Here is a 19,353-nt window from a genome sequence, read left to right on the forward strand (position 1 = left end):
AGTCGACTAAAATGTTGAATGACTAAAATGCTTTTCTCTGCTCCGCTGCGCCCAGTCTGTGGAATGCTCTCCCTGACCACCTGAGGGCACTTCAGACTGTGGATGCTTTTAAAAAAGGCTTAAAAACCCTTCTTTTTTTAAAAAAAAGCCTTTTTATAGATATGCATGCTGCTTCTAGCTATTAGGCTGTTTCTAGTTTTAGTTATTATCATTTCATTATTATTATTATTATTAAAAAAAAATTCCACTGTGGCACTTTAAGGTTGTTTGCTCAACGTAAAATGCTTTTTTACAAATAAAATCTATTATGATTATAATTATTATAAGAATTTGATTAAAATATAACTATAACTAAACTAAAAACTGCTGTTTGTTACTGTTCCCTAAATTCCCGTAATGTGACTTTAGAATAGTGTGTGACGAACCGGGACGATGGCGTACCGTTACACCCCTACAGGCAAAACTTTTTTTTCACCACTTTCTACTTTTTTCATTTTGGATTGAAGCTGTAGCTGGGCGGTCCCCAATGGCGATGTCCTTTGGGAGCAGTGATGGAGACATAAGTCTGATCCCGGACAAATCTTTACGTGGATCATCGGCTGAGGACCAAGCGTCAAATGCAAAGATCAGACGTTGTGACCCGAAACCCCAAACAAATAGTCCAATCCTCATCTCCAACATCGATGATATTATACAAGAAATGAGCCCCACTTTTGACAAGTCTCCCAGCAACACCCTACCTGCCGAAAACATATCTGAGAAAGGTGACGTTCAAGTTCCAGCACAGTCAAGTCGGCAGGATTATGCTTTATTGTATAGTCCAAGTGAAAACACTACCTTTTTTCATGCTGATACAGCAGTATCGGACTGTTCTCCTTATGCTAACCAACCTAAGGAAGACAGATCTTCAGTCTCAAATAGATTAAGCCCAGAAAGGTTTGATGTGCTGGATAAAGGTAAAGACTCCAAAGCCGGTCACTGTGACTCAATTGGTGACTCGACTTGTGAGAAACTCAATACACTGTCGACTGGCGCTTACAGTCTTAGGAACCCACCTTTGGATGAAAAGAAAGGGGAGCGTTGCTCTGGTAATGACCAAGTACTTTCTCCCGATGGAGGTGTACCTTCCAACACACCATTGCTTTTGCCTTCACACAACAACGAGCCGAGTCAGAGGACAAGAGTCTTTACCGACCCCTCCTACGTAGCGAGCAAAGAACGCTCACAGAACTCCCAATGGAAGGACGTCTCAGCCATGGAGAAAGCACCTGCAATGTCTCTATCCCCGATGGAGTGTCACGTCATTAGTGCCTTTGGGTCCGACTCGGACAAACGTGACGAGGCATTTCATCCTGGAAGACTTAGTATTCATGGCAACCTCAGCTCGCTTGACTGTCCCGATCACCTGCCTCATGACGCCTTGCTGGACTCCGATGCAATCAAACCTTTGAATGCAGAACCACCTGAACAAACGTCATTCAAGCAGACTTACAATGTGACTACTGACGGTTCAAGCAGAGCAGAGTCTAGTACTGAAAAAATCCCAAATGCTCGACCCATCCCTAAGTTTCATGATACATTTCAAGTTGACAGTAGCCCTAAACTTAAGGGGCTACGGACAAAGAGTAACAAAGCACTAGAGGAGCCACTGCACAATCTTACCAAGAGTCCAAGTCCAGTTCTTTCAAAATGCAATGTGGTCTTGAACCAGGTGAGAGATTTACCACCAGACGACGCAAGGTTTCCCACTTTGAAGGCCAGTAACCAACTTGATAAAAACGGTGTTGCGCTATCCAAATGTGGTGAAGGTGGGACTTGGCACCATGCCTCAGGTGACACATTTCGACCTCTCACTCCAAGCAAGGAGACTGATACCGACGTAGGCATCACGACGATGTCAAAACCGCAGGCGCTCTCACACCGACCTGCCACTCAGAGAACGTTCATTGAAGTTCAACTGTACTCTTTCTCTGGTACCTCACCTACCGTGGCAAACAAGCGCACAGTGGACTCTAAAAATGATTCATTTGCACAATCGGGCACCCATGTCCTTACGAACTGTGCTTCGAAAGAAAGGACATCAAATGGTCTAGTTGATCAAATAAAGGATCGTCATTCAGATACAAATAGTACCTTGAAACCCGCTGAGACGGGTGATAACCCCAAATCCGGCATCTCCAAGCTGCACAAAAAGACAATTCTAAGGCGAAGCTTTGTTACAGACACTCCGTTTTCTGTGGACTACAATCCCTTCTCGGTCCAACACAAGATAAAGTCCTTCGAAAACCTGGCACACTTTGACAAACCTCTGGCTAAATGTAGTGATAATCCGTCATATGCTCTGGCATACGGAGCCTCGCTAAACCAAAGGATCGCAGGTTATCTGGGCTTGGCAAACTTTGACTACCAGGCACAGCAACACATCTCGACACCACCCTGCTCATCGGAAAAACCTCTGTCAAACATCACTTTGATAAACCTCGACCCTGCTTATACAAGCTCTAATACGGTTTACCTGACTAAGGACAGTCTTGTCTCTAAAGTGCCAAAAGGTTTGGATGTTACACCAGCGACCCCACCAGTGCTGCGGAGGAAACATGCCAGACTTTCCTGCCACCGGTTGAGGCAAGCCAGGGCTCTCAGTATGCCAGAACTGGGAAAACTGAGCACATGCGACCTGTTAGCCAGAACGGATGGCGTTGAGGATAAAACTGAGGTACCCGTTCCTTCCCCCGCCACAGAGACCGTGGGCTTGTCACCTTCTGCAACACAAATAATGGTAGAGCGGACAAAAGAAGGCCAAAGTAACACGCTAGAAACACCTGAGAGAAACTCTGATAACACTAAGCCGCAGTCTGACTCCTCAGTCAAGTAAGGAACTCTGTTGAACCAGTTAAGGTGCCTTTATTTTCCGTAATGTCTCAACAGTATTTTGTGTTCAGGTCCAGAGGTTCTCTGCAAACGACGAATGAGCTGTGCCGTCTTGCTTCCACAGAGGTACGGCATGACGGCTTCCTACCTTCTACATCCTTTCGTGCGCAGATATCAGTAAACTAGTTTCGTCTTGGGTCTGCGCAGGTCACCAAGCACACTCGCCTTGTGGTCCTGCATAAGGACCAAGGCTCAGGACTTGGCTTCAGTATTGCCGGAGGAAGTGACCTGGAGCAAAAGATCATCACTGTAAGTTTGCTGAATTTCCCCCAGGGATCAATAAAGTACTTTCTATTCTATTCTTTCTATTCTAAGCTTGTTGGTGTGCATTTGTACACACTGTAGTACTATTGACTATAAATGGACTAGGGTTGTACGGTATTCTGGTACTAGTATAGTCCTATAATCATGTTTATTGTGTGTATGTCCTATAAACATGTTTACTGTGTATATGTCCTATAATCATGTTTATTGTGTGTAGGACATACACACAATAGGACATACACTACTACAAGTACCACAATACGAGAAAGTACAATACAGGACTGCAGATACAATGAAGGTCTGAAATCTGTGCTTGCTCCCAAGTCTTTGTACTCCAAGTACTAAGTCACCCGGGGGTGTGAATCTGTCACCAGGTCCATCGGGTGTTCAGCAAAGGTGCAGCCAGCCTGGAAGGAACCATTCTGAGGGGTGACCAGATTTTATCGATAAACGGAACTTGTCTGGACGGTAAAACCCACGGCGAGGCAGTTTCTTGCCTCCATCAAGCCAAAGGCTCCAATCAAGCCCGAGTAGTTATTTGCAGAAGTATAAAGAATGAAAAAGGTTCCTCTGAAAGACACGACTCAGCCTGCAAGCCACTGACGGAGCTCTCAGCCCTCAACATTTCTTTGGAGAAAAGAGCAGGTGATGGAGCAATAAGTACTTGTATTCAGTAAGCAGTAAGTACTTGTATACATAGCCGAAGAAATCAGACCGTTCTGCAAACCAGAATGTCTATTCTTCTATTTAGTTCAAGAACGGTAAAGTCTCATTTTATGAAATTCTAGGTCCAGACGGGGTTTTGAAAGTTGAGCTTCACAAGACGTCTGCTGGCCTTGGCTTCAGCCTGGATGGGGGAAAGTCCTCAAGTCATGGAGACAAGCCTCTAACTGTGAAACGCATATTCAAAGGTGATATTTGGGGGAGACTCTTAGGAGTCGTTTAACGCATACTTGCCAACCCTCCCGATTTTCCCGGGAGACTCCCGAATTTCAGTGCCCCTCCCGAAAAGCTCCCGGAGCAACCATTCTCCTGAATTTCTCCCAATTTTCACCTGGACAACAATATATCACCTGAAAAGGAGACTATTATATATGTCTCCATCATACATAGGTTTATCCATAACCCATAAAGTAGGTAGGCACGGAGCTATTTTTTTATTCCAGCCGGCTCGTTAATACACTGACACACAACATCCGGATACCCATCATGCATTGCTTCAAAACTACGGCAAGTAGTAATGTCCAAAAACATAACAGAGACGAAGCAGAAGAACAAAGAAGAGACAGTCATGGCGACGACGAGTAAGAAGAAAAAGTACGCTTGCAAGTTCCAAAATGATTGGAAAAAATAATTTCAGTTCATCCAGGAGAGCTCGAAGGGGAAGATATATGCCGCCCGCAAATTTTGTAGATCAGACTTCTCCATTCAAGTTTCAAGTTTATTGTTCTTCGGTCAATGGTCAACAAAGCAAAAAAAACTGTTGTACATTCATAGATTGAAAATAAAAAGTTGTACATTCATAGATTGAAAATGAATAATGTTACAGACCGAAAGGGTTTAGGCTGAAGTTAAACACTTATTGCGCCTAACCCTATAAACAATTTCAAGTACAAAATAAACTTCCGAAAGTTATAAAAAGTCCTTTGCACAACTTATTATAAATACACATTATAAACAACATTATAAACAACATGAACGTAGTTCAATTTTATACACAGTACAGGCATGTGAAATATCCCTGTGTACATATAGACCTTTGCCCTAATTATATATACAAACAATTGTACTTCTATTATTATTTATATCTCATGTTTAATTTTTAATTAACATTAATCATAGTATTAACTACAATGTTAATTCAAGAGTGATATATTTTTTCAAGACATTGGTCTTAAAGTGTTTTTTAAATGTGTGAATGGAACTGGAACATTTTAAGGAATCATCCAAGCTGTTCCACAGTTGAACTCCTCTAACAGAAACATATCTACTTTTTAAGCTTGTTCTTATTTTTGCTTTCTGAAAGAAAGCTGAACCTCTGAGGTCATAGGGATTCTCTCTGGGTTTAAATCTCACTTGTAAACACCCAGGCAGCATGTGGTTATGAGCTTTGAAAGCCACAATAGTAGTATTGAGGTCAACAAGATCGTGCAGTTTTAATGTTTTTAATTTAATAAACAGAGCATTGGTATGGTCATGATAATTCGCATAAGTTACAATTCTAATCGCTTTCTTTTGAAGTAAAAATATAGAGTTGATGTCTGATTTGTAATTGTTTCCCCAGATTTCAACACAATAGTTAAGATATGGGAGTATGAAATAATTATATAACATGATAAGAGCCTTTTGTTTCACACAAGTTTTTAATTTTATGTAACATAGCAATATTTTTTGCCATCTTTGTCTTCAGTATATTTATGTACATTGAACACGGTGGCCGAACGGTTATACTCATTCATGAACAGATTATTTAAACATACAGTATATATATATAAGAAATACTTATAAAATATATTCCCCCATCACACCCCCGCCCAACATATCCCGAATTCGGAGGTCTCAAGGATGGCGAGTATGTTTTAACGTCCCGGCACGTCATATTTATACGCCGGGTTTAAGGTGGCGCAGACACAGGCGCCAAAACGTGTTTGTTGCCCTCCCCGGGTCGGTGGTGACAGCCTGCCCTAAGTGGAAGAGTCCATGTACCATGTAGTCCATGTAGAACTTAGTCGACGGTCTCTATGTCTGATGCGAAAACAATGAAGGTTTTTCTGAGTTTTTATGAAGAGGAATTCGACTTAGTCGGCGGTCTCTATGCTTTCCCACCACAGGGGGAGCTGCTGAGCTGTCCGGTCTGATGGAGGTTGGGGATGAGGTCTTGTCAATAAATGGGAGTTCCCTGGAGGGTCTCATGCATCACGATGCCTGGAGGATCATCAAGGCGACGAGCGACGGTCTGAATCACCTGACCATCCGCAAGCTCAGGGAAGAACTGTAGGAGAACTAAAGTGCTGAGGAGAAGATCAGCCGAGCTTCAGGGAAGAGATCACCATCTTGTCTTACACCGTTGTACTTTTGTTGTGTTGAAGTGATGGTACGACATCTTGATGCTGTACAGTTATGACATCAACATACAGCGTTGTCGTCAAGTTTTTTAGTGTTGCGCTATTGTTTGTTGTGATTTATTTAAAGGAGTGGAAGGATTTTATGTAAGATATTTTCAAAGATTTGCAAAAACAATAATTGGACCCACAAGACTGATTTATTATTGCAATGGTTTCTTCCTCCCCCAACAAATATAAACATCTCCATTTGTAAATTCCTGAATCCAGACGGTGATCCTGATCATCCTCAATTTCTTTTCACTTGCTCCTCATCCCATTTCTCACACAGAGTGAACGTTCGATGGTAAACCACCCATACTTTATCAAGTAAACATGGAATGAAAGTCGGTTTTGTAACAAAAGGGGTTCCTCCTGGGTTGGTGGGGTTGCCACTTCATAATGTACCAACACGTTGGGGTCATTGTTTGTCTGGGACCTACCCTGGAGACCCGACCAGGAGCGAGCTCCAGACGGTGTCGCTCTCCAGGGCCATGGGAACGCGCAAACCCCCTTCGCCACGCCTAGGCCAGACCCAAGAGAGGCACTGTCCTCTGCCTTCCACCAGACCATCCGACCGGAGCCATTCTCCAGTGTGACTCGAGGGCCGCAAGCTTGAGAAGACCACGAAGCAAACCTTGCACTCGATGCCTCGACGTCGTTGCAGGCGACCTCCAACTACACGGACTTGCTGTGGAGGAAGCTGAACAGCTGGCACAAGACCTAGAGACTGACTCCAAGAAGATGGGACATACCTGATGGTGTGACCTCGAGGCTGACTCCAAGAAGATGGGACACCTTGATTCAGTCCCCAAGAGACTGACTCCAAGAAGATGGGACATACCTGATGGTGTGACCTAGAGGCTGCCTCCAAGGAGATGGGACACAACTGGATTCAGTCCCCTAGAGACTGACTCCAAGAATATGGGACATACCTGATGGTGTGACCTCAAGGCTGGCTCCCAAGAAGATGGGACACACCTGGATTCAGTCCCCTAGTGACTGACTCCAAGAAGATAGAGCCTTCCTGACAGTGTGACCTAGAAGCTGACTCCAAGAAAATGGGTGTCCCCTAGAGACTGACTCCAAGAGGATGGGACATACCTGATGGTGTGACCTAGAGGCTGACTCCAAGAAGATGGGACACACCTGGATTCAGTCCCCTACAGACTGACTCCAAGAAGATGGGGCATTCCTGACAGTGTGACTTAAAAGCTGACTCCAAGAAGATTGGACACACCTGACAGTGTCCCCTCGAGACTGACTCCAAGAAGATGTGCATTCCTCACAGTGTGACCCTAGAGGCTGACTCCAAGAAGATGGGACACACCTGGATTCAGTCCCCTAGAGACTGACTCCAAGAATATGGGACATACCTGATGGTGTGACCTCAAGGCTGACTCCCAAGAAGATGGGACACACCTGGATTCAGTCCCCTAGAGACTGACTCCAAGAAGATAGAGCCCTCCTGACAGTGTGACCTAAAGGCTGACTCCAAGAAGATGGGTAACCCCTAGAGACTGACTCCAAGAAGATGGGACACACTTGGATTCAGTCCCCTAGAGACTGACTCCAAGAAGATGGGACATACCTGATGGTGTGAACTAGAGGCTGACTCCAAGAAAATGGGACACACCTGGATTCAGTCCCCTAGAGACTGACTCCAAGAAGATAGAGCATTCCTGACAGTGTGACCTAGATGCTGACTCCAAGAAGATGGGTGTCCCCTAGAGAATGACTTTCAAGAAAATGGGTGTCCCCTAGAGACTGACTCCAAGAAGATGGGACATACCTGATGGTGTGACCTAGAGGCTGACTCCAAGAAGATGGGACACCTTGATTCAGTCCCCAAGAGACTGACTCCAAGAAGATGGGGCATTCCTGACAGTGTGACCTAGAGGCTGACTCCAAGAAGATGGGTGTCCCCTAGAGACTGACTCCAAGAAGATGGGACATACCTGATGGTGTGACCTAGAGGCTGACTCCAAGAAGATGGGACACACCTGGATTCAGTCCCCTCGAGACTGACTCCAAGAAGATGGGACATACCTGATGGTGTGACCTAGAGGCTGACTCCAAGAAAATGGGACACACCTGGATTCAGTCCTCTAAAGACTGACTCCAAGAAGATGGGACATACCTGATGGTGTGACCTAGAAGCTGACTCCAATAAAATGGGACACACCTGGATTCAGTCCTCTAAAGACTGACTCCAAGAAGATGGGGTATTGTGACAGCGTGACCTTGAGGCTGACTCCAACAAGATGGGACATACCTGACAGTGTGACCGAGAGGCTGTCATTAAGAGGATGGGACACACCTGGAATTAATGACCTAGAGGCTGACATTAAGATGATAGAGCATACCTGTATTCAGTCTTCTAGAGGCTGGCACCAAGAAGATGGGAGACACCTGGAATTAATTGCTAATTGTCTGACACCAGGAAGATAAGGCAACCTGGATTCAGTCTTCTATCGGCTGATATCAAGAAGAAGGGACACACCTGGAAAGAGTGACCAAGAGGCTGACACCAAGAAGATAGGACACACCTGGATTCAGTCCCCTAGAGGCAGACTCCAAGAGGTTGGGTACGCACCTGGATTCAGTCCTCCAGAGACTGACTCCAGATGGGACATACCTGACAGTGTGATCTAGAGGCTGACTCCAAAAGGATGGGACACACCTGGAATTAGTGACCTAGAGGCGGATATTAAAATGATAGAGCATACCTTGATTCAGTCTTCTAGAGACTGACGCCAAGAAGATGGGACACACCTGGAATTAGTGACCTAGAGTATTAAAATGATAGAGCATACCTTGATTCAGTTTTCTAGAGACTGACGCCAAGAAGATGGGACACACCTGGAATGAATTGCCAAGTGGCTGACACCAGGAGGATTGGACATACCTGGATTCAGTCCCCTAGAGGCTGACACCACAAATATTGTGAATTTCTGATAGTATGACCTAGAGGCTGACACACCTGGATTAAGTCCCCAAGTCGGGGTCGATGAGTTACAATAATTTTACAATAGAAACTAAAATAAGGTATAATTAATAGTTGTAATAAGTTAAAAATAATAGTTGCGATAACTTAAAATTGATAGTTACAAGAGATTACAAGTTATTCTGTACAATAAGTTTCAATTGTTAAATATTAAAAGTGATAGTAGTTAAATATTAAAGTTCTAGCTAATGGTTGAATATTAAAGTAATAGTTAAATATTAAAGTGATAGTATTCAAATATTAAAGTTGTAGCTAATGGTTAAATATTAAAGTTATAATTAATAGTTAAATATTGAAGTGCCCATCCATCCATTTTCTACCACTTGTCCTCTAATAATTAAATATTAAAGTTAAAATTAATAGTTCAATATCAAAGTTATAGTTGATTGGTTAAATGTTATACTTAAATATTTAAGTTATAATTTATAGTTAAATATTAAAGTTATACTTAATGGTTGAATATTTAAGTAAAGCAATAGTTAAATATTAAAGATATCGTTAGTAGTTAAATATTAAAGCTATATTTAGATATTAAAGCGATATATATTAAAGTTGTAATTTATAGTTAAATATTAAAGTGATAATTGAATATCAAAGTTATCATTAACAATTAAATAATAAAGTGACAGTTAAATATTAAAGTTATAATTTATGGTTAAATATTAATGTTATAGTTAGTAGTTAAAATATTAAAGTGATACTTAAATATTAAAGTTATAATAAATAGGTAAATATCAAAGTTGTAATTAATAGATGAATATTAAAGTTGTAATTAATGGTTAAATATTAAAGTTATAATTAATAGTTTAATATTGAAGTGTTTGTTAAATATTAAAGTTATAATCAATATTTAAATATTGAAGTTATAGTTAATAGTTAAATATTTAAGGAAAGCAATAACTAAATATTAAATGTATATTAGTAGTTAAATATTAAAGTTAGATTTAAATATTAAAGTTATCATTTATAGTTAAATGTTAAAGTGATAATTAATAGTTAAATATTAAAGTGATGGTTAAATAATACTTAAATATTATAGTTATAATTTATAGATAAATATTAAAGTTATAGTTAGTAGTTAAAATATTAAGGTGATACTTAAATATTAAGGTGATACTAAAATATTAAAGTTATATTTAATTGTTAAATATTAAAGTTATAATTAATAGTTAATTATTGAAGTGATAGTTAAATATTAAAGTTATAAATATAATTATAGTTAATGGTTAAATCTTTAAGTAAAGCAATAGTTAAATATTAAAGATATATTATTAGTTAAATATTAAAGTTATATTTAAATATCAAAGTTATCATTTATAGGTAAATATTAAAGTGATAATTTAATATTAAAGTTATAATTAATGGTTAAATATTAAAGTGATGCTTGAATATTAAAGTTATAATTAATAGGTAAATATTAAAGTTATGATAAATGGATAAATATTGAAGTAGTAGTTAAATATAAAAGTTATAATTAATAGTTAAATATTAAAATAATAGTCAAATATTAAAGTTATAATTTATAGTTAAATATCCATCCATCCATTCGCTAACGCTTGTCCTAAAGTTATAATTAATTGTTAAATTTTAAAGTTATAGTTAAAGGAGCCATATGTAATAATGAAATGGCCCTGATGTGTCAAAAGACACTATTAATAAACGTTTTTTCCAACGCCTCTATAACTGATAACAATAGCTCATTTCAAAATTAGATTTACAGCCCCGAAATCTTGATATTGTTTTCATCTCCATGCCTCGCCCTCCACCGTTTGACCAATGAGAAAGTTCTGTATGTGAGTGTGTCAGTTACCTCATCTTGGTCTGGTGACTGCCACTGGTAAAGTTACTAAACATGTCAGACCTTAGTACATCTAAAAGTTACCATTCTCAACTTATTCATGACACAGCCAGGAACAAAAGATGGAGGCCATTCAAGATTTTTTTTTTTCATCTGACGCCAAACTTGCTAAGTCCCTCCTTGAAAGGTAAGTCAGGCATTTACGTTTTTGTGTTACTTGTAATAGATGGAAATGGAGACATGGTCATACAGGGGGTCAAACTTGACATTTCAGCAAGCTAATGCCAACAATCTGTCCCCACTACCCCCGAAAATATTGCCGCGTAACTTTACAAAATACTAACAGACATCAGTCAAATGTGGCATAACTACTTAATAAACCATCTTGCAGGAAGCATAAACCAGAGAAACCTACAGCGTCCATTGCCATTTGAAGTTCTTTGGAGTAGGATTCAGATTGGTATCTGGCAACCTCAGTCACGGAGAGGGGGAGGAGCCTACTGAATTTTGACCGGGATTGCAGTACCATTTCTGGCCACATTCCTACATATGGCACCTTTAAATGGTTAAAAAGTAAAGTGATGGTTAAATATTAAAGTGGTAGTAAATGTTAAAGTTAAAATAACAGTTAAATATTAAAGTTATATTTAATAGTCAATTATTGAAGTGATATTTTATTGTTAAATATTAAAGTGATAGTTAGATACATGTTAAGTTAAAGTGAAAATAATAGTTAAATATTAAAGTGATGGTAAATAGATTAAAGTTATAATTAATAGTTCAATATTAAAGTAATAATTAATAGTTCAATTTCAAAGTGATTGCCTACCCATCCATCTTCTTCCGCTTATCCGAGGCCGGGTCACGGGGGCAGCAGCCTAAGCAGGGAAGCCCAGACTTCTCTCTCCCCAGCCACTTCGTCTAGCTCTTCCCGGGGGATCTTGAGGCGTTCCCAGGCCAGCCGGGAGACATAGTCTTCCTAACGTGTCCTGGGTCTTCCCCGTGGCCTCCTACCGGTCAGACGTGCCCTAAACATCTCCCTATTGTAAATAGTTTAAAGTTATCATTAATAGTTAAATATTACATCTATAATTAAGAGTCAAATATTACAGTTATAGTAAATAGTTAAATATTCAAGCGGTGGTAATTAGTTTGAAATTATAGTTAAATATTAAAGTGCTTGTAAATAGTTTAAAGTTATAATTAAATATTAAAATTATAATTAAAGTGATGGGAAATACTTTAAAGTTATAATGCATATTTAAATATTAAAGTTATAATTAATAATTAAACATAGAATTTATAATGAATGATAAATATCTTTAGGTATAGTTAATAATTTAACATTAAAGTGGTGGTACATAGTTTGAAGTTATAATTAATAGTTAAATAAAGTTTTAATTAATAGTTAAATATTAAATTTATAATTAATAGTTAAATATTAAAGTGATAGTAAGTACTTTAAAGTTATAATTATACTTAAATATTAAAGTTATAATTAATAGTTAAATATTACATTTATCATTAATAGATAAATATTTAAAGGTATAGTTAATAGTGAAATATTAAAGTTGTGGTAAATAATTTAAAGTTATAATCAATAGTTAAATATTAAAATTATGATTAATAGTTAAATATTAAAGTTATAATTAATAGTTAAATATTAAAGTAATTTTAAATGCTTTAAAGTTATAATTAATGCTTACATATTAAATAGTTAATTAATAGTTAACCATTACATTTTTAATTAATAGATAAATATTTTAAGGTACAGTTAATAGTTAAATATTTAAGTGCTGGTAAATAGTTTAAAGTTATAATCAATAGTTAAATATTAATTTTGTAATTCATACTTACATATTAAATAAAATGTATAATTAATAGTTAAATATTAAAGTTATAATTAATAAATAAATATTAGTTGTAATTAATAGTTAAATATTAAGTAATTTTAAATGCTTTAAAGTTATAATTAATGCTTACATATTAAATAGTTAATTAATTGTTAACCATTACATTTTTAATTAATAGATACATTTTTTAAGGTATAGTTAATAGTTAAATATTTAAGTGGTGGTAAATAGTTTAAAGTTATAATCAATAGTTAAATATTAATTTTATAATTTATACTTACATATTAAATACAATTTATAATTAATAGTTGAATATTTTAAGGTATAGTTGATAGTTAAATATTAAAATGGTGGTAAATAGTTTAAAGTTATAATCAATAGTTAAATATTAAAGTTATAATTCATAGTTGAATATTAAAGTGATGGCAAATAGTTTAAAGTTGTAATTCATAGTTAAATATTAAAGTTATAGTTAATAGCTAAATATTTTAAACTGGTGGTAAATAGTTTGAAGTTATAATTAATAGTTAAATATTAAAGTTATAATTAATAATAAATATTCAAGTTATAATGATCAAATATTAAAGTGATGGTAAGTAGTCTGAAGTTATAATTAATAGTTCAATATTAAAGTTATAATTGATGATTTAATATTAAAGTTATAATAGTTAAATATTAAAGTGATGGTAAGTAGTTTAATGTTATATTTGATAGTGAAATAAATGACAATCTTGAATCCAAGTCGAAAGAGAAGTAAAATGAGTAATGACGCAAACACAAAAATGACAACATAAAGAGCAACTTCCTGTGAGTAAGCTGAAATATTATTGATCATTTCCTATTAACACTGTCAAAATATACAATTTTTTATCATCAATGTTACATTTATAAGGACCTAAAGGGTCAGTACTACCATTGAAAAACCATACACTATACTACTAATGCTGTAAACGTGTACAAGTACATTAAGTAAATATCTTCATATACCGATCATGTGAAGTGATTAGAAGTTGGAAAGTGGAGCTGCGTTGTTCGGTTTTGGCCACAAGAGGGAGCCACAGTAACGTATTTGTCAGGCAATCATGTACATTGTACACTAAGTAAAATGTATTACATCTTCATTTACTGATCATTTAGTTTGGCCACAAGAGGGAGCCACAGTAACATATTTGTCAGGCAATCATGTACATTGTACACTAACTAAGTAAAATGTATTACATCTTCATTTACTGATCATTTAGTTTGGCCACAAGAGGGAGCCACAGTAACATATTTGTCAGGCAATCATGTACATTGTACACTAACTAAGTAAAATGTATTACATCTTCATTTACTGATCATTTAGTTTGGCCACAAGAGGGAGCCACAGTAACATATTTGTCAGGCAATCATGTACATCAGTGGTCCCCAACCTTTTTGTAGCTGCGGACTGGTCAACGCTTGATAATTTTTCCCGTGGCCTGGTGAGGGATTCTCTTTTTTTTTTTTTTTTTTTTCTTTGTCATGAAAAAGGCAGGTTTTTGTCATGAAAAATGGAGGGGTTTTGGGGGGGGGGGGGGTTGGTGCACCAATTGTAAGCGTATCTTGTGTATTTTATGTTTATTTAATAACAAATAAAAAGTAAAAAAAATATGTAAAAAATGTTTTTATTAAAAAATGTTTTTTAAAAGTAAAAAAATATGTAAAAAATGTTTTTATTAAAAAATGTTTTTAAATTGATAAAAAAATTATTCTGCGGCCAGGTACCGGTCCGCGGCCCAGTGGTTGGGGACCACTGATATACATTGTACACTAACTAAGTAAATGTATTACATCTTCATTTACTGATCATTTAGTTTGGCCACAAGAGGGAGCCACAGTAACGTATTTGTCAGGCAATCAAGTACATTGTACACTAACCAAGTAAATGTATTACATCTTCATTTACTGATCATTTAGTTTGGCCACAAGAGGGAGCCACAGTAACGTATTTGTCAGGCGATCAAGTACATTGTACACTAACCAAGTAAATGTATTACATCTTCATTTACTGATCATTTAGTTTGGCCACAAGAGGGAGCCACAGTAACGTATTTGTCAGGCAATCATGTACATTGTACACTAACCAAGTAAATGTATTACATCTTCATTTACTGATCATTTAGTTTGACCACAAGAGGGAGCCACAGTAACGTATTTGTCAGGAACTCATGTCTGCAAGTCCTTTGAGGACACTTATTTTCATACACGACGTGCGCAGTAGTCATGTGTAGTCAAATGTCAGGTACTTGGTACAGCACGTATCCTTCCGCCGTGAAATATAGTTCTTGAGGGACTTTCCAGTTTTTCAAACAAAACTTGAAGTCATTTTTAGGAATGTGTTTTCATGAACTTGTCTACTCTCAACATGACCCATTAGCTCTCATCTATTAGCGCTAAGCGATTAGTTCTCATCAATTAAGTCTAATATATCAGTTTTAATCAATTTAGGTCTAATTTATTAGGTCTCATTAATTATATTAATTTATTGATTGACACTTTTATTAGTAGATTGCACAGTTCAGTAAATATTCCGTACAATTGACCACTCAATACGTTTTTCAACTTGTTTAAGACAGGGTGCACGTTAATCAATTCATGGTATCAATCAGCATAATACAGTCATCACACAAGTTAATCATCAGTATATTTACATTATATACAATCCGGTGGGTGGGATGTGGAGGGGGTTGGGGCCCGAGGGTTAGGTCTGGTTGATATCAGCACTTCAGTCATCAACAATTGCATCATCAGAGAAACGGACATTGAAACAGTGTAGGTCTGACTTGGTAGGATATGTAGTGAGTTCAGGAAGCATAAGAACAAGTATATAAATTGGATTATTTACATTTGTGGGATGCGATTGGGGGAGGGTGTCAATCTCGGGTTGTAGTTGCCTGGAGGTGTTGTTTTAGTTTCAAAGGAGGATAGAGATACACTTTCTTTTACACCTGTTGGGAGTACATTCCACATTGATGTGGCATAGAAGGAGATTGAGTTAAGACAGGGGTCCAAACATTTTTGAAACCAAGAGCTACTTCTTGGGTACTGATTAATGCGAAGGGCTACCAGTTTGATACACACTTTAAAAAATTGCCAGAAATAGCCAATTTGCTCAATTAACTTTTAATAAATAAATCTATACATATATTTAAAAAAATTGTATTTCTGTCTGTCATTCTGTCTTACATTTTTTTTCCTTTTACGGAAGGTTTTTTGTAGAGAAAAAATGATGAAAAAAACACTTAATTGAACGGTTTAAAAGAGGAGAAAACAGGAAAAAAATTTAATTTTGAAGCATAGTTTATATTCAATTTCGACTCTTTAAATTTCCAAATTCAACCCAAAAAAAATGAAGAAAATAACTATCCATCCATCCATTTTCTACCGCTTATTCCCTTTTTGGGGTCACGGGGGGCGCTGGCGCCTATCTCAGCTACAATCGGGCGGAAGGCGGGGTACACCCTGGACAAGTCGCCACCTCATCGCAGAAAACAACTAGCTAATTCGAATCTTTTTGAAAAAAATAAAAATAAAATAATTTATGGCACATCATCACTCATTTTTCCTGATTAAGATTAATTTTAGAATTTTGATGACATGTTTTAAATAGGTTAAAATCCAATCTGCCCTTTGTTAGAATATATAACAAATTGGACCAAGCTATATTTCTAACAAAGACAAATCATTATTTCTTCTAGATTTTCCAGAACAAAAATTTTAAAATAAATTCTAGAGACTTTGAAATAAGATTTAAATTTGATTCTAAAGATTTTCTAGATTTGCCAGAATACATTTTTTTAATTTTAATCATAATAAGTTTGAAGAAATATTTCACAAATATTCTTTGTGGAAAAAACAGAAGCTAAAATGAAGAATTAAATAAAAATGTATTAATTATTCTTTACAATAAAAAAAATAAATGTACTTAAACATTGATTTAAATTGTCAGGAAAGAAGAGGAAGGAATTGAAAAGGTAAAAAGGTATATGTGTTTAAAAATCCTAAAATCATTTTTAAAGTTGTATTTTTTTCTCTAAAATTGTCTTTCTGAAAGTTATAAGAAGCAAAGTAAAAAAAATAAATGAATTTATTTAAACAAGTGAAGACCAAGTCTTTAAAATATTTTCTTGGATTTTCCAATTCTATTTAACTTTTGTCTCTCTTAGAATTAAAAATGTTGAGCAAAGCGAGACCAGCTTGCTAGTAAATAAATCAAGTTTAAAAAATAGAGGCAGCTCACTGGTAAGTGCTGCTATTACAGCTATTTTTAGAACAGGCCAGCAGGGCGACTCATCTGGTCCTTACGGGCTACCTGGTTGGTGACCCCTGAGTTAAAACCTTTGTTAGATCGGAATCTGGGTTTAAAGCGGTTTGTTTTAAACCTGGTGTTGTGGTTATGGCGGTCATTTACGTTCTGGAAGTAGTTTGACATGTACTTCGGTATCAGGGAGGTGTAGCAGATTTTATAGACTAGGCTCATTGCAAGTCCTCCATCCTGAGCCAGCCCACTTTGGAGAAGTGGGTCGGAGTGAGGTGTGATCTGGGGTGGAGGTCTAGACGTAACCTGACTCGCTTGTTCTGGGATGTTTGGAGTCTACATTTGAGGATTTTGGAGGTGCAGCACTGTAAAGAAAAAAAAAATGTAATCCTATTTTTATGGTAAATTACTTTAAATTTGTACTGTCATTTTTTCTATTTTTTTTTCAAATAGTGTATAAAACTGTGGAATTGCAGAAATTACCTGTAAATAAACAATCCGCCTCTTATTTTAAGTAATATGCTAGTAATGACAAACTATGTTTATTTCTTTCTTTTTTTTTTTTTTTTTACAGAAAAATACCAAATTAATTATACATAGCATTTTCTGTTTTCTTAAATTACTTTCAAATTCATGTAAATTCACGGTAATTATCTTTCATTAAATATGTAGCTTGTTATATAAAAGTCTATGTCCATACTAGCAATCCAGCAGTTTTATATGTATTTTTAAAGTAAGTATTATTTTTTTAATATTTATGTATATTTTTACATTCGAGTTGAAAAAGATATGTAGCCTGTTATATAAAGGTTTATGCTCACACTAACAATTGAACATTTTTCTCTGTAATAAGATGCTAATTATCTTCAATTAAATATCCATCCATCCATTTTCTACCGCTTATTCCCTTTTGGGGTCGCGGGGGAATATGTAGCTTGTTATATTAAAGTATTGTTTGACCTTCTATCGCTCGGCTGTCGAGAGCCCGCCGACGTACTGCATAACAGTGTGGTACGCCAGCTGCACTGAAGCAGACAAACAGGCGATTCAGAGGGTCATAAAGTCTGCCCCTCCCTGAAGGATTTACACAACTCCCGTTGCCTCAAGAAAGCAAACAACATCACCAAGGACATCACACACCCTGGTTTCCACCTGTTCGACCTGCTACCATCGGGCAGGCGCTACAGGTGCATCGGAGCCAGAATAAACAGGCTCAGAGACAGCCTCTTTCCCAGAGCTGTCACCATCTTGGACTCTAACTTATGATAATAATAATTCGCCCCTATACAATATCCTACCCCAGTGGTTCTTAACCTGGGTTCGATCGAACCCTAGGGGTTCGGTGAGTCGGCCTCAGGGGTTGGTGGTAGCGGGGGTGTATATTGTAGATTCCGGAAGAGTTAGTGCTGGGTATTTGTTACGTTATGTTACGGTGCGGATGTTCTCCCCAAATGTGTTTGTCATTGTTGTTTGGTGTGGGTTCACAGTGTGGTGCGTATTTGTAACAGCGTTAAAGTTGTTTATATGGCCACCCTAAGTGTGACCTGTATGGCTGTTGACCAAGTATGCCTTGCATTCACTTATGTGTGTGTGGGGGGGGGTTGGTGGTAGCGGGGGTGTATATTGTAGATTCCGGAAGAGTTAGTGCTGGGTATTTGTTACGTTATGTTACGGTGCGGATGTTCTCCCCAAATGTGTTTGTCATTGTTGTTTGGTGTGGGTTCACAGTGTGGTGCGTATTTGTAACAGCGTTAAAGTTGTTTATATGGCCACCCTAAGTGTGACCTGTATGGCTGTTGACCAAGTATGCCTTGCATTCACTTATGTGTGGGGGGAGGGGGGTTGGTGGTAGCGGGGGTGTATATTGTAGATTCCGGAAGAGTTAGTGCTGGATATTTGTTACGTTATGTTACGGTGCGGATGTTCTCCCCAAATGTGTTTGTCATTGTTGTTTGGTGTGGGTTCACAGTGTTGTGCATATTTGTAACAGCGTTAAAGTGGTTTATATGGCCACCCTCAGTGTGACCTGTATGGCTGTTGACCAAGTATGCCTTGCATTCACTTATGTGTGGGCCACCCTCAGTGTGACCTGTATGGCTGTTGACCAAGTATGCCTTGCA

General features: G+C 37.3%; 1 protein-coding gene across 8 annotated transcripts in view; it reads left to right on the top strand.

The window, feature by feature from the left end:
• pdzd2 (PDZ domain containing 2) overlaps positions 1-6,730 on the top strand; it is an 85,823-nt gene extending 79,093 nt beyond the window's left edge. For 3 of the 8 annotated variants that reach the window (XM_061896753.1, XM_061896771.1, XM_061896780.1), the window contains 6 exons: positions 507-2,871; positions 2,943-2,997; positions 3,079-3,180; positions 3,570-3,840; positions 3,984-4,106; positions 6,027-6,730. In XM_061896753.1, the coding sequence (XP_061752737.1) occupies positions 507-2,871; positions 2,943-2,997; positions 3,079-3,180; positions 3,570-3,840; positions 3,984-4,106; positions 6,027-6,193 (3,083 nt within the window). In that variant the 3' untranslated portion in view covers positions 6,194-6,730. Of the gene's footprint in view, positions 1-506; positions 2,872-2,928; positions 2,998-3,078; positions 3,181-3,569; positions 3,841-3,983; positions 4,107-6,026 lie in introns of those variants that run through there. The other 5 variants (XM_061896761.1, XM_061896787.1, XM_061896795.1 and 2 more) reach the window with 3 other exon arrangements.
• Positions 6,731-19,353: the final 12,623 nt, after the last annotated feature.

This window comes from Nerophis ophidion, linkage group LG01, assembly GCF_033978795.1.
Source record: "Nerophis ophidion isolate RoL-2023_Sa linkage group LG01, RoL_Noph_v1.0, whole genome shotgun sequence".
Classification (NCBI taxonomy): Eukaryota; Metazoa; Chordata; class Actinopteri; order Syngnathiformes; family Syngnathidae; genus Nerophis; species Nerophis ophidion.